A 14,542-nucleotide genomic window follows, 5' to 3' on the forward strand; every position below is an offset into this window, starting at 1 on the left:
CAAGTCGACCCTGCCTGGCCCGGGGAGACTGGAGAGAGCCGCTGCTGTGCGCGCCAGGCTTCCCTTGTGTGCGATCGCCACCACAGTGCCCTGTCATTCCCCGCCGTCATTTCAAGCACTCTTAGCTAGCGCGGACCGCCCCTCCAAAACCTCAAGCCACTCACCTTGCACTGCACACTCTGCTGCTGCTGCTGCACTTCCATCCACTCATACCAGCGCACTATCTTTGAGTCGCTGCCCTCGCCCCTTACTACCTTTCTCAGCTGCCCTCTGCACTTCATCAAACCTAACACTCCTGTCACGCTCTCCTACTGCTGCGTCAGTTTGCGCATCCATCTTCTTTTCCCTCGCACACCTTGACAGTCCTCGCAACCGGCCCTGGGACAGCTGGCATCTCTCTCCTCTACTCGGCCCATCACCAGACTGTTGCATGACGGCCAGAACCTGTACTGAACGTCCCTTCTGACCTTTGAGACTGTACAGTACCAAAACGTACCACAGCCAATCCGCGTCCGTCGCAGCCAGTCCAGCTGCATCGAGCCCCCGCCCGGTTTTTCTCCCTGTGCCGCCAAGGGCTTCGTTTCCCGCCTGAAAACCTACCACCTACCTTGCCATTCCAACAAATCCATACCCAGACCCCCGGCATCGGGCGACGAGGTATCAAAACCCAAGCAAGCCTTACCGGTTTGCCGCAGACCTCAATTCGATCTCCTCTTGCGCGTCCCATTCGCGAAGCTGCCACGCTTCCTGGGCCTCAGCAAGACACACTATACAGAGAGACCCCCCTCGCCGAATCCGGGCCCAGGCATCGAGTCCATCGACGACCGCGACCCCTCGCCATCACTCGTCGTCGACCTGTTGCCCAACACGGCCAGCTCCGACTCGCCCGACATCCATATCCGTTGTCGCACATCTCCAACATTCCCTTCAGTCGTTCCATCTGGATAGAACAAATCTGGACCCCACCTTGAACTTGATGAACCATGGCGTCCAATAGACCGGCAGCGTTCAATACCCTGCGGATGGGAGGTGAGCTTGCGCCATACAATCCCACATGCTATATGCTATATGCTATACACTATGGGGGGGTTTAGTAGGGGCATGTGCTGATGCATGGTTGTTCAGAGGTCATCCGCGAAAAGGTCCAAGATGGTGTTACTGGTGAGACCCGCGAGATCCAGTACACCCAGTGCAAGATCGTAGGCAACGGTTCGTTTGGTGTGGTCTTCCAGACAAAACTTGCCCCAACGAACGAAGATGCAGCGATCAAGCGAGTCTTGCAGGACAAGCGCTTCAAGGTTGGCTCCCGCACTCTGTCTTTGGATACCAACCCCTCTCCCCCCCCCCCTTCTCCCCCCTTTCCTCTTCCCCCATCGGCTTGACAAAGGCTAATCGGCCTTTTCGTGCAGAACCGTGAATTGCAGATCATGAGGATTGTGCGGCACCCCAACATTGTGCAGTTGAAGGCCTTCTATTACTCCAATGGCGAGCGGGTATGTCACCCGTAGTTGATGGCGACTAGTTACGCGGGGCTCAGAGCTGACTTGGGATAATAGAAAGACGAAGTCTACCTTAATCTCGTCCAGGAGTTTGTACCCGAGACGGTCTATCGGGCTTCCCGGTTCTTCAACAAGATGAAGACGACCATGCCGATGATCGAGGTCAAGCTCTACATCTACCAGCTCTTCCGTGCTTTGGCCTACATCCACTCGCAGGGCATCTGCCACCGTGATATCAAGCCTCAGAACCTTCTCTTGGATCCAGCTACGGGCGTCCTGAAGCTCTGCGACTTCGGCAGCGCCAAGATTCTGGTGGAGAATGAACCCAACGTCTCGTACATCTGCTCGAGATACTACCGTGCCCCTGAGCTGATCTTTGGCGCGACGAATTACACGACCAAGATTGGTAAGTGGCCCAAGACCGCCTATTATTCAGCCAGGCATTCGCTAACAGTATTTCAGACGTCTGGTCAACCGGGTGTGTCATGGCCGAACTTATGCTGGGGCAGCCTCTCTTCCCTGGAGAGTCTGGCATTGATCAGCTTGTCGAGATCATCAAGGTTCTCGGAACCCCAACCCGTGAACAGATCCGGACAATGAACCCCAACTACATGGAGCACAAATTCCCTCAGATCAAGCCTCACCCGTTCAATAAGGTGTTCCGTAAGGCGGATGCCAATGCCATCGACTTGATCTCGAAGCTTTTGGAGTACACGCCAACAGAACGCCTGGCCGCTATTGATGCGATGGTCCATCCGTTCTTCGATGAGCTGCGTGACCCCAACACTAAGCTGCCCGACTCAAGACATGGCACTGGCCAACTGAGGGATCTCCCCCCGTTGTTCAACTTTTCTCGTCATGGTAAGTTTTTTTGAGCTTTTTTTTTAAAAAAATTAATGTTTGATTCAATTACTGACCACTGGTTTACTCAAGAACTCTCTATTGCGCCGCACCTCAACCATCAGCTTGTTCCTCCTCACTACAGGCCTATCCTTGCAGCGCAAGGGCTCGACATTGACAACTTTAAGCCTATGACAAAGCAGGAGATGATGGCCAGGTTGGACTGAAGTGACGGGTGTTCACCACATTGGATTCAGGGCGACTTGCAATTATCATGTCAGGTTTATTGTTGGGCAGTCTATTTGCTGTACGGTTTCGGCACAGCTTTCTCAGCCCGGGATTGTGATTCGGCTGAAAGAAAGGCACTTCGACTCTGGTTTGCGAGCAACTCGTTCATGATTATCATGACCACAACACCAACAACAGAGAGAAAAATGGCATTAAGATACCCACACCGAACAAAGGCAAGCAAGAGGTGGCAATGAAGGACACTTCGAGCCACACACATGCCTCGGACTTGCGAGCTGCCGTCTGCCTGCCTGTTTTTGTTTGCATGCCTTCTCCCTTGGATTCAAGACAGATATGGTGTCGAGTCACTTGCTCCCCCCCTCTATTCATGCTTAGAGTTTCTAGCATTAACGGTGGGCAGCAAGCAACAAGGGCCGAGTGGCGAGCAGTATGACGGCAATTAATAGCAACAGTAACGAGATGGTCCATGAGCGGTCATCTTCTATGCAAACGGATATATGGGATCAAAACTGGGTTGGTGAATGTGTGATGGAAGGCCGCATCGGGAGAGAGGAAGTGCCAATGACAATCGCGGTTCTCCCTCCAGGACTCTTTTTTTTTTTTTTTTCCTTTTTTACGTTCTCTAGATTTCAGTTTGTTTTCCTTTTCCCTGCCTTACGCGAGATAACTTTTTTTTTCTTGCTTAACCTCTGCCCCTATCCTTGCTGGACATATAATTTGTTCTACTGGTTTGGGAGTATTGGCTCTTTCGGCTCTCTCTTTCTCCTTATTTAACAGCTCCGGCTACTCGTTAGTTGTTGTGGCCCTCCAGGAATTCATTCATCACCTCTCCTTCCCAGTTCTTTGATCTCTATAGTGACTGGCTGGTTGTCTTCGGTCTTGTGTTGTTGTTGTTGTTGTTGTTGTTGTTGTTGTTGTTGTTGTTGTTGTTGTCGTCAGGTCGCTTGATCTCTGGCTGGGAAATTATTAAACCTAGAACTCTTATGCTCTGGTTGCTTGTTGCCTCTTTTGTTCGCTCTTGGTTGGTTGGCCCCTCCTTATATTATTTTTTTCTTTTACTTTTTCCCCTCACCTCTTCGCGCGATGCTGCTTTTTATGGGTTGGACTACAGACAGGCAAAGGCATGGCATGGCATCATGGCTTGGCTTGGCTTCGCTGAGGTTTGACGCTCGTTGGACCTACCTTACCTACCCCTGCTCGAGTCTTGTCTCACCGCTTCTCTCTGTTCTCTTGGCTCTTTGTCTCTAGTTATGCTTTCTTCGCCGGTGTCCCTTGAGATGCTTGGGTTTTTCTGGTGAAAGGAGTATGACGGGAGAAGAAGAGTTAGTGTTGGTGGTAGTGATGTGTGGTGATGACACCGACTACGACAAAGAGAGGTCTGCCTAGGCAGCTACACAGTGTACAGCATTTTTATTACACAAACAAACAAAAAAAGAAAAGAAAAAGCGAGATTGAACACACACAAATATCATCCTGGAGGAAACAAACAAAGAGAGTATGTAAGCTTTTTTTGGGCGTGTGGATGAGAAAGAAAGCAAGAAAGAAACGGAAGACTGGTTTTTTCCTTCATGGCTTGGCTGGTTTTCTGGAAGAGGAGAGGTCTACTAGGCTAGGCAGGGTAACTAGGTTAACTAGGTACGTATTGCGAATGATGAAATGAATTAAGTGCTATTATTATTGGGTACATTGGGGGGGAAAAGGTGTGTTGCTTGACTATATTCCGTGATGGGCATCATCACTGGCTAGGTATCTGATGGTGAGTGATAGGACTGAGCTTCGTCTGGGAGCTAAATCTTCAGTTGGTCACTTCCTATCAGCTTTATCCCTTTCCTATTTTCTATCCTAAATCGTAGGCCACGGGAGTCTTAGTTGGTCACACATTTTGGGCTTGACTGTATCTTGTTGATCTTGGTGATGAGAGGCATGACAAGACAGAGTTGGTATACTATGTAGACCATGAACATCCTGCTGAGGGATCTGTCGTAGTATTATGGAGTTTTTCCCTCAATTGCTAAAGTTACTAAGAAGCGTCAAAACGATTCCCATGTGCCTTACTCTTACACCAAGCCAGTTATGAGAAGTTGATGACGACACGTCCGACCTCATCATCATGCATGAGCCTGAGATCTCAGGCATCAATCTTTCCCTGGGTAGCAACAGAGTCTCGCTAAAGAGAGTGTGCTTCAGACCCACTCTCAATGCTTGGCTCGTGTCGTCGCAGCAAGCAAGGGTGTTTGGATTTTAGGAAGTTCGCGTCGTCGCCGTGAATGCTTCTCTGCAGCCTGCCGCAGCGAAAGCCTTCTCCAAACAATTGAAAATTTCCCGTCAGCCATATCCCTCCGACTCTCTGCTGAAAAAATTCGGCGTCCCGCCTTCTTCCTTTTACAACACAACAAATTTGGCGTTGCGGCCGTTGGCTACCAGAGTAGTGCAAAGGCATTGGAAGCAAGTGCTTAGCCATTTGACTGCCCACCATGGCCGACTACGATCGCCGAGGCGGCGGCAGCTCGTATAACTCGAGGAAGCGTCGCTATCGTGGTAGGTATTTACTTTTTTTTTTTGATAGATTCCGTCTGATGGCTTCCTGCGCCAGCGCGTTGGTCGAATTTTGTTGGCGACGGCTCGATGCGACCGACCGACTTCAGTTATTCAAGATCTCGGCTTCGCACATCTACGACCTGATCAAGTTGATATCTATTGTCTAACTAACCCTCCATCACAGACGACGATGAGTACGAGCGTCGCGCCCCCCCTCGTCGCCGCTACGACAATGTCCCGCCGCCCCACGTGCGCGTGCGCAAGCAGCTCATCGCCATCGCCGAGAATCCCATGCGGCCGTGGCACGAAGAAGTCTACTCCATTGCGACCCTCTTCACAGACAACTGGGATGACGAGCTGTTGCGCAGTAACTTTGTCGACCTCGCTCTCCAGCTGGCCGTTGAGCAGCCGCTCAAGACGCCCTTCGTCGCCGCCGTCGTGATCGTCGCGAACGCGGCCCGCCCTGAGATCGTCGATATGCTGCTCGCGAAGCTGGCGAAATTGGTCGAGGAGAAGATCGCCGAGGGCGAATGGCGCCAGGTGAAGCTGTACCTGAAGCTTCTGGCTTGTTTGCAGGGCTGCTTGGAGGGGGAGGGGATATTCCCATTGTTGGAAGAGTTGTTTAATCGGGCTGTTGATTTGCAGACGGCTAGCTCCGAGGATGTGCGTTTCCCCTTCATCCGAGGTTTTGGGACGAGAGTGAGAAAACCGACTAACATTGGACCAGACGATTGGTACCGAGATTGTCAAGATCATCCTCCTTACCCTGCCATACGTAATGGTTGCGGCGCCGGGCAAGTGGAATCAGAAGGCCGCCGATCTTATGGAGAAAACGGAGGTCATTGCTTCGGAGCCACACACTTCTCAGGCGCTGGTCGAACCATGGCATCCCGAGAGCAGCGACGAGACTGCTCCCCAGTCACAGAGCTTGATCGGCTTGCTGCAGGCACAGCTTCAGAACGAGGCCAACAATGGGTGGGCTCTCCCGTACCTGCCCAGGCCGTGGGAGTTCCCTCCCAGCAACTCCGAGATGCAGACCAAGCTGCAGAATGCGCAGAAGCATGCCCTTCCTGCTATCCAGATCCCCGAGACCGTCATCGCTGGCCCTCGCCCTCTCTTCCCAGAGGTGTACTTCTCCGTGTACGCCAACCAAGAGGTTCAGTCCGTCCCCCCGACGACCAATGCCGCTGCGTCCCTGATCCGCGATGCTCTGCTTGATACTATTAACCAGTTGGACTTCAATCGCAACGTCACAGCGCGTCACTTGATCGACCTGGACTGCTTCTTCTCCCAGCGCACCTTCACCGCCCGCGCTACCCCGTTTGATAAGCTGCGCGAGATTGAACCTCCCAAATCGACCTGGAAGCCGGAAGATGTCGCCGTTGATGCCGTCTTCTCCCAGATCTTTACTCTGCCTAACCCCGAGCACAAGCTCGTCTACTACCACTCCGTCCTTACCGAGGCCTGCAAGCTGGCGCCAGCGGCGATTGCGCCCAGCTTGGGTCGCGCTATTCGTTACCTGTACCGTAATGCTCCCCGCATGGACTGGGAGCTGGCGTACCGCTTTATGGACTGGTTCGCGCACCATCTCAGCAACTTCGGTTTCACGTGGAAGTGGACTGAGTGGGTGGATGATGTTGAGCTGCCGGATGTGCATCCTCGCAAGGCGTTCATTCTCGGCGCCATTGACAAGGAGATCCGGCTTAGCTTTGCCCAGCGCATCAAGAATACCCTGCCTGATCCGTACAAGGTGTTGATACCGCCTGAGAAGGAGAAGGACGCGCCGGATTTCAAGTTTGCTAATGATGGTACGTCTCCTTCCTTTGTATCAGTCTGACTAAGTTGCTGACAACCCCCCAGAAACCCCCTTCGCCCCCGAAGGCCGCGAAATCGCCTCCCTCCTCAAGCGAAAAGCCGCTGACGAAGAAATCGAGACATACATCCAGCGCATCCAATCGCAAGCTGTCGACCGCGACATGGACGCCCTGGTCGCCAGCACCGACGTCTTCGTCACCTGTGTTCTGCACATCGGCAACAAGTCCCTCTCGCACGTGCTCGCGGCCATCGAGCGCACCAAGGACCGTCTCGCCGACGCGGGCGCGGCCTCCGACGCTGCGCGGGCGCAAATCATCACTGCCACCATGGCGTACTGGTCCGCGCATCCCGGTGTCGCTATTACCATCATCGAGAAGCTGCTGAATTATTCCATTCTGACACCGGCTGCCGTGTTGGAGTGGGTGTTGCGCGGTCGGGTGGCCGAGACCAGAGGGCGCGTGCTGGGCACGGCGTATATGTATGAGTTAGTGGCAAATACGGTTAATAAGGTCACTTCACGCGTGCGCGGGCTGGCGTTCAAGGTCCCCACGACACCGGAGGAGGAAGAGGAAGATGCCAAGACGCGCGAGACGGAGGTTGCGAGGATGAGAGCGCTGTTTACGGAGATCGAGGAGGCCCTTGCCCCGTGGGCGTCTTCCTCTGCTAGGGAGGAGCAGATGGAAGAGGATGGGAAGAATGAGGAGGATGAGAGGATGGTTCGGCGCTGGGCTGATCGCTGGTTGCGCGTGTTTAGGCGCAGGGCGGCGATTGAGGAGACGTGGTTGGTTGAGGCGGCGAAGGAGAGGGAGAGGAAGAAGGCTAAGGCTGCGGAGGAGAAGGCGGCTGAGGAGGCTAAGAAGGAGCAGGAGGAGAAGGAGGATGGCAAGAAGCCGGCCAATGGTGTGGCTGAGAATGGGGAGGGTGAGGGGATGAATGTTGATGCTTGAGCTTACGGTTCAAGCTTAGGCGTCGGTTAAAAGACACCAGCTAGACCGTCCGGCACCTACTGTCTCTGCCCTCTCCTTTTTGTGAAGGCAGATGACAATCAAAGATTCCTAGGACGGCATAAAAAGGCCATTTCCATGGACACGGCCCAGGGGGATTTGTCATGCTTCTCTACTGTACTTTACTTACATCGACAGTTCTTTGCCTTTTCCTCTTGGTTTTATTTTCTTCCTATGGATCAGCTTCGGAGGGTGCTAGGTATTTCATTCCCAATGGGAAAAACGGGGATCATGAGGAAGGGAGGAGGTAAAGGCAGGTTCAGGTTCTCCTAGGAGAGATTCAGTGAAGAATCAACTAAAAAAAAAGCAGCGTAACAAGAAGCATGACACAGTTGCAATATTTATTGCTACGGCTGTGTAAGCAGTAATGAATGAGTAGTAACAAAAATGAAAGCTGTTACCTGAATTGGTGGTTGTTCTTTGAAGTTGATCTGAATGTCTCAACAATGTGACAGTGTGGGTATCTTTCTTTTTTTTTTTGTCTTTCTAGACGATGTTTACATCTCTTCTTTGATTACATGCTAGCCATTTCTTCCACCTCAACACCATCCACATTATGCATTCTTTTGCTCTAGGAGCTTTAGTTAGCTTTCCTCATCCATCCAGAAACCAATCCAAGCCAGGCTTGTACATACAATAAAAGAGATACAGATGTTCGCCTGCAGTTTACGCATCCTCCTTGAGGTTTTATCCATCATAGAAGGGACAGGAATCCCCATATGAAAGACCAGCCTCCAGTGTAAGCGTCGAAGATAGGCACATTGATGCCTAGCTAGGTAGTAAGGGTAGAACCTTCGTTCCCCAAACCGAGCATAATTTGTCTAGCTTCTCATCAAAGTTCGCCGTCAAAAACCTTCAGGCTGGTCAAACACAGCCATAAACCTTGTCCTACACGGCAATTGGCAGTGTCGGGTTCTCAGGCAGGTAATGAGGTGGCTAGATCGTTCCATCATCAACCCAATACCAACACTGGCAACGGTTCCAAAATCTTCCCTAAACCCCCCCCCCACCGCTCCCCTAACGCCTTCCATAGCCTGCCGGAGGCGCACCAAACCCAGCCGGCGGTGGCGGCACCCCCGGCACACCAGGCATCCCAAACCCAGCCGGCGGCGGTACCGGTGGAGCCCCATACGGAGGCGCCCCCGGCCCGCCAAAGCCGGCCGGGGGCACACCCGGATACATTGGCGGTGTCCCAGCCGGAGGACCAAACCCTGCTGGCGGTGGCACAGGCGGCACACCATATCCTCCCGCAGGGGGCATGTGCGGAGGAGGAGGGCCGCCATAGCCGCCGTGACTTGGCGGCGGGCGGGCAGGGAGTCCGGATGGGGCCGGAGGAAGGGTCGGGGTTGTTGTGGAGGGGGTTGTGGGTGTTGAGGCGGGGGGACGGCCGCCATAGGGAACGCCGGGACGGCTTGGGCCGGTGGGGGGAATCGGAGCGTAAGGGGTTGTTGGGGTGCCCGCTGCTGCGGCGACTGGGGGAACGGGAGGGATGCCGGCTGCTGCTGGGGCGGGGGGGACAGCGGCGGCTGGGCCGGTTGGGATGGTGGGTGTAGCTGCTGCTGCTGCTGCGGCTGCGGCAGCGGCGGCAGCGGCGGCGGCGGCGGCAGCGGTGGGAGGGGCCATGTGGTAGGCGGGGGGAGTTGTTGTTTCTCGGGGAGGATGTTATGCTTCTTGCCTTCGGCGGCGAGACGGCGCTCGGCTGCGTCGCCATGGCGTTCACCTTTGCCGTCCTTTTTGTAGGCGTACTCGACCGTGATCTGCTTGGAGAGCAGGTACTGGCCGTTCATGTTGGCGATGGCGGCGTCGGAAGCCTCGAAGGAATCAAAGGACACGAAGCCGTAGCCCTTAGAGATGTTGTTCTCGTCGCGCACGACGTTGGGCTGGCGCAGGATGGTGCCGAACTGCGAGAAGGTGTCGTACAGGATCTTCTCGTCAACCAGCGGGTCCAGGTTGTTGATGAAGAGCTCGGCGCCGATGTCGACCGTCTTTTGTTTGTCGGCGCTGGCCTTGTTCACGCGGATGGGCTTGCCCCAGATACGGATACCGTTGAGAACCTTGGCGGCATACTCGGCCGAGGCGGGGGTGTCGAATTCGACGAAGCCGTAGCCCTGGTGTGTTTGCGACACGCGGTCCTGCGGCATGTGCACCTGGCGAACTGGGCCGACCTGCGTCATGAGCTCCGAGAGAAGCTCGTGGGTAAAGCGCTCATCGATATTACCCACGTAGACCGTGGCATCCTTGTTTTGTTCCCTGGGGGGAGGGGGGGGGATTAGTATGATATTTTTGTCCTAAATAAAGAGGTGAGAGGGTCTTCTTACCAGTGCCTGTTGGCCATTTTGGCTGTGTCCAGGCGAATTAGCCTGGAGAAGCAATGTATATGATGTCAATTACAGCGTCGAATTGATATCCAGGCTGTCTTGCTGCTGAGTTGGGTCGAACGTTGACAACTTGGATAGGATTGGTGTTGCTTGCGTTGAGGATTCTCGGTGGATCGCAACAGAAGCTTTGCTGCTTTGCTGCTGGAAGTTTTCTGGGCCAGACCCGCGTCGAACTGAGGCACTGCGCGGCCCGCCTTGGCCCGGGGCTCGTCGCACTGTGGGCCAGACAGGGGTGCAGCAGACAGTGGGGCACTGGAGTATGCCAAGACCGCAGCAACAAGATGACCGCCCAAAATTCATTCTGCCGCAACTCCACGGCGATGCCTCGAAGGTGGTGAAAGTTTAAAGCAGCCATCGTCCGGATATCGACAGCGCCATCACCGATCCTGCTAAAGAGCGACAATACCACAAACCTATTTACTCGAAAATCAGTCCATACTTCAATTGTACGAGTCTACTTGCACGAGCCACAACACCAATCAGCTTAACCTCCTGCACAGATTTCCACAGCCTCTAAAATGCTCGCCCTCTCCGAAGAGTCCAAGGTTCGTCGCGGTCCATCCCTCCGCACTATTCGGCTTGGTGCTGACAGCAAGCAGGAGCGCATCAGCAAGCTCATCGAGATCTCGCGTGTTGTCATTCATTAGTGCGTCATCCTGCCATTTAACTCTCAGCGAGTGCTGGCATACTGACCCCAGCAGTGGCTATCTCCCTATGATTCTCTATCTCGGTATGTTGTTCCATGAACTTCTGCAATGTTAAAAGGAATGGATATGCTAACTCTGTCTCAGGATACACTCGCAGCGAGCCTAAGCCCTCGATTATCCGGTATGTCCGGTCTTCTTTATCGAACCAGGAACTCGACCCGCTGACTCTTCCAGTCTCCTCTCTCCCCTCTCTTGAACGATATATACCCCTTCACAGACAAAGATCCCCATATGTTGTATGAGTAGTGTGGGCTGCAGGATGGACAATGTGTTCAGGGCCGGCTGGATTCTGAGACGGGGAGCAAGAGGAACAGGAAGAGGAAAATATGACAGCTGCCATCGTGATGTCACCATGGGCCACGATGATTGTACACTATAGTCACGAACCATCTCCAGCGCATGATATTCGGCTTGTACTAAGTAATGGGATAAACTGGCTTGGGTTCTTTTACTCCTTGGTAGTCCATACACAGGTGTCAGTCTGTAAAGTCTTTTGTGCCGGTGTTGCCCCTTTCGGCGTTTCGCTTTCTTCGGCCGAGGATTGCCGGGGTCGCACTCTTTTTTTTTTTTTTCCCTCTTGCCTTGCGTCATCCCAAGTCGCGCGCGCAACTTCTACTTCTTCCAACTTTCCCATTCACGCCCACGCTTTCACATGGACTTCAGCTAGAACACACCCAATACCAACACAACAACCAAGTCAACCCTCCCGGGGACCCATGTAGCGACGTACCTCACTCAAAACGTCTCCTATGACGGACACCAAATATGCGGGCCTCTCCCCCGCCCTCGTAGAGACCGTCGCCGGGCTCTCGGCCGGGTCCATGGCCACCCTAGCCGTGCATCCACTTGATATCGTCAAGACGCGCATGCAAGGTACGTTTACTCGCCTCTCTTCTTTCCTTACCCATTCCTTGATTAATACCAACCACTCCCAATGTAGTTTACCGCAGCACCTACACCTCCTCCCCAACTCCCCTCACCACAATCGCCATCCTCCGAGCTCTCCTCCAGACCGACCGGCCTGTGTCAGCCCTCTACCGCGGTTTGACTCCAAACTTACTAGGAAACGCAACGAGCTGGGCCTCATTCTTCTTTTTCAAGTCCCGTTTTGAGCGCGCCATCGCATGTATCCGCTCCTCAGCAACCCGAGATGGCCAAAAGAGGGGAAATCACCGATTAACCCCCCTAGATTTCTTCCTAGCCTCCCTCCTCTCTGGCATAGCCACACAACTCCTCACCAACCCGATCTGGGTTCTCAAAACCCGCATGCTCGCCCTCGACGCATCCGCCCAAGGCGCATACCCCTCCATGCTCTCTGGCGCTCGGCAACTCCTACGCGACGAGGGCTGGAAAGGCTTCTATCGCGGGCTGGGCGTCGGTATGCTAGCCGTCAGCCATGGCGCGGTACAATTCGCTGTTTACGAGCCGGGACGGAGGCTGTGGGTTGCTGCAGCGGAACGGGTTCGACGCAGTCGGGGGACGTCCGAAAGTAATAGAGAGGCGGCGCTGTCCAACGAGGCAACCGTTGTGCTGTCGACTGTGTCGAAGCTCGTTGCTGGCACGGTAACGTACCCGCTACAGGTACTGAGGAGTAGATTGCAGTATCACGAGGCGGAGAGGGTTTTTGGGAGGGGATTAAGAGGAGTGGTTGGGCAGTTGTGGAGAGAAGAAGGGGTAAGGGGGTTTTATAGGGGACTGGTGCCGGGGGTTGTGAGGGTGATGCCGGCGACGTGGGTGACGTTTTTGGTGTATGAGAATGTGAAATGGTATCTGCCGAGGTGGATTGGCGAGAGGGAGATTAGAGTCGTTTAGCAGGGAATGTCCTTAAGTTTGAAGGGTTTGTATTATTGTCGTGTGTTAGTAGGCTGGTTGGCATGGATGGGGGGGGAACCGGGGGGGGGGGGGGAGGAGGAGGGAAGGAAGGGGATATTTGGCGCTGGGGTTTGGATCATTGGATGTATAGAGAGATGCCTTGAACTATGGATATAGAAGGGTTCAAAAAAGGACTTTATCTGTTTTGTTTAGGAAATTTCCAATGTCAAACCTCTAATGAAGCCCATTTTTGGGGGTGGCGACGTTGCGACAGCTTCATGTATCCCCATCTTCCTATCAGGGTCGTTCCCAAGCTTTCGTTGAACAATAGTCGCAATCATGTAGAGTTCCTCCCTCGGCTCTTGTTGGTTTATTGCTTTCTATTGAACTGGTGATGACACTTGTTAACTCAAGTTGGCTTCGGTTCCTTCACCAAATTTCAGTCTTCACAGATGGATGTCTCCTGCCCATCTATTCCTCTACCAATCCGTCCCTCACGAAGCTCTCTGACTGTACTCTGTAGAAAGAAGGATGCTCACCCAGCTTTCATTACTCAGATGTTCACCTGGGCTTCGAGCATGCCACCTGGCCATTGGTCCTCTACGCTTTCAGGCTCTTCATGGCACCTTAGTGTTGGTTCATGACTCTCATGATCTAGCCAGTTTATCGGCCTCTGAGTGCGTGATTACATTTGTCCTTGTTTTGCAGCCCAAGAACATTCCTAAATTAGGTACAAATGCTATGTTTTCCAGAGGATTCTCTCTCATATCTAAGATCAAACTTGTTCTCTGTGTTATCTCCTCAAATCCCTGTGGAAGTTTCAAATGCGTTGGTCAGCTCTCTCAGATACCCTTTCAACTTCAATATATGCATGATTGTGAAAAAAAAAAAAAAGAGAGAGAATACATGTGTGGTTATTCTTTATTGCTTTGTAGAAATTATAGAATCTGGGCTTTAGGTTTTGCTCTTGGCTGTTGTATCTAGGATGCTCGGACTTACGATCAATACCCCTCTACACTCTAGTCTTTTTTTCTCAATATCCCCTAGCACCAACACACAAAATCATATCTCAATGTTACTTAGGTTATATCTGGCTCAGCAAAACATTAATTTCCGTCATTGTCTTGCAAATCGTGCAGATACCCGTCACAATCCCCCACATCGGACCGCATAGGACAGTGACAACATGACTATGGCTAGAAGAAGTGACCAGAGTGTTCCTGTGTCGTCCAACACTCTAAGATAGCAATTTTACACAGTTATCCAAGGTTTCAAGTGCTATCAGCTCTTCAAATCCAAATGAGTGTTGTCCATTTTCAAAGTTTGAACTCGTGCGGCTCGACATTCGACGCGAAATGACTAACATCTATTTGACAATCCAAGGTTAGGTGCCTATGTTCTCAGCTCGACAAGCACTAGGGCCATACCTTGAGTATCGCAACGACGGTCCATGGACTTCAAGCAGTCTGCATGTCTCAGATTATATGCAGCCTCAACAAGGATGCGCCTTCTACCTCGATGTGATATTATCACAGCTTGCCACATCTCAGCGAACAAAAAGTGGACAATGCTTTTTCCCAACAATGCCCAACCTCTTCATCATGATTTTTGTTCGCCATTGTGAGCTTTGACAGCGTATGTAAGCCATCAGCCTGCTGACCCCCATCCCAACCCGCAACCTGCATCCATATACTGAACAC

The 14,542-nt window shown here is 52.8% G+C and overlaps 5 protein-coding genes across 5 annotated transcripts; 4 read left to right on the plus strand and 1 right to left on the minus strand.

Moving 5' to 3' along the window:
* Positions 1-983: 983 nt before the first annotated feature.
* On the plus strand, positions 984-2,566 carry CTHT_0061960 (glycogen synthase kinase 3-like protein; the record flags this gene model as incomplete). The annotated part of the gene is made up of 6 exons (XM_006696449.1): positions 984-1,029; positions 1,126-1,298; positions 1,410-1,493; positions 1,557-1,905; positions 1,962-2,360; positions 2,433-2,566. 6 exons carry the CDS (start codon positions 984-986, stop codon positions 2,564-2,566), a joined length of 1,185 nt encoding a protein of 394 aa, XP_006696512.1.
* Positions 2,567-5,062: 2,496 nt separating this feature from the next.
* CTHT_0061970 (putative cap-binding protein) lies at positions 5,063-7,888 on the plus strand (the record flags this gene model as incomplete). Its single annotated transcript, XM_006696450.1, has 4 exons — positions 5,063-5,126; positions 5,311-5,789; positions 5,854-6,934; positions 6,987-7,888. The coding sequence occupies 4 exons, from the start codon at positions 5,063-5,065 to the stop codon at positions 7,886-7,888; spliced, it is 2,526 nt and encodes an 841-aa protein (XP_006696513.1).
* A 1,074-nt stretch (positions 7,889-8,962) lies between these two features.
* Positions 8,963-10,280, minus strand: CTHT_0061980 (uncharacterized protein; the record flags this gene model as incomplete). The annotated part of the gene is made up of 3 exons (XM_006696451.1): positions 8,963-9,594; positions 9,666-10,195; positions 10,264-10,280. The coding sequence occupies 3 exons, from the start codon at positions 10,278-10,280 to the stop codon at positions 8,963-8,965; spliced, it is 1,179 nt and encodes a 392-aa protein (XP_006696514.1).
* Positions 10,281-10,841: 561 nt separating this feature from the next.
* CTHT_0061990 (import receptor subunit-like protein) lies at positions 10,842-11,226 on the plus strand (the record flags this gene model as incomplete). The annotated part of the gene is made up of 4 exons (XM_006696452.1): positions 10,842-10,969; positions 11,025-11,053; positions 11,115-11,151; positions 11,205-11,226. 4 exons carry the CDS (start codon positions 10,842-10,844, stop codon positions 11,224-11,226), a joined length of 216 nt encoding a protein of 71 aa, XP_006696515.1.
* A 553-nt stretch (positions 11,227-11,779) lies between these two features.
* Positions 11,780-12,842, plus strand: CTHT_0062000 (carrier protein flx1-like protein; the record flags this gene model as incomplete). Its single annotated transcript, XM_006696453.1, has 2 exons — positions 11,780-11,903; positions 11,971-12,842. 2 exons carry the CDS (start codon positions 11,780-11,782, stop codon positions 12,840-12,842), a joined length of 996 nt encoding a protein of 331 aa, XP_006696516.1.
* Positions 12,843-14,542: the final 1,700 nt, after the last annotated feature.

Source organism: Thermochaetoides thermophila (assembly GCF_000221225.1).
Source record: "Thermochaetoides thermophila DSM 1495 unplaced genomic scaffold scf7180000011821, whole genome shotgun sequence".
In the NCBI taxonomy this organism is placed as follows: domain Eukaryota; kingdom Fungi; phylum Ascomycota; class Sordariomycetes; order Sordariales; family Chaetomiaceae; genus Thermochaetoides; species Thermochaetoides thermophila.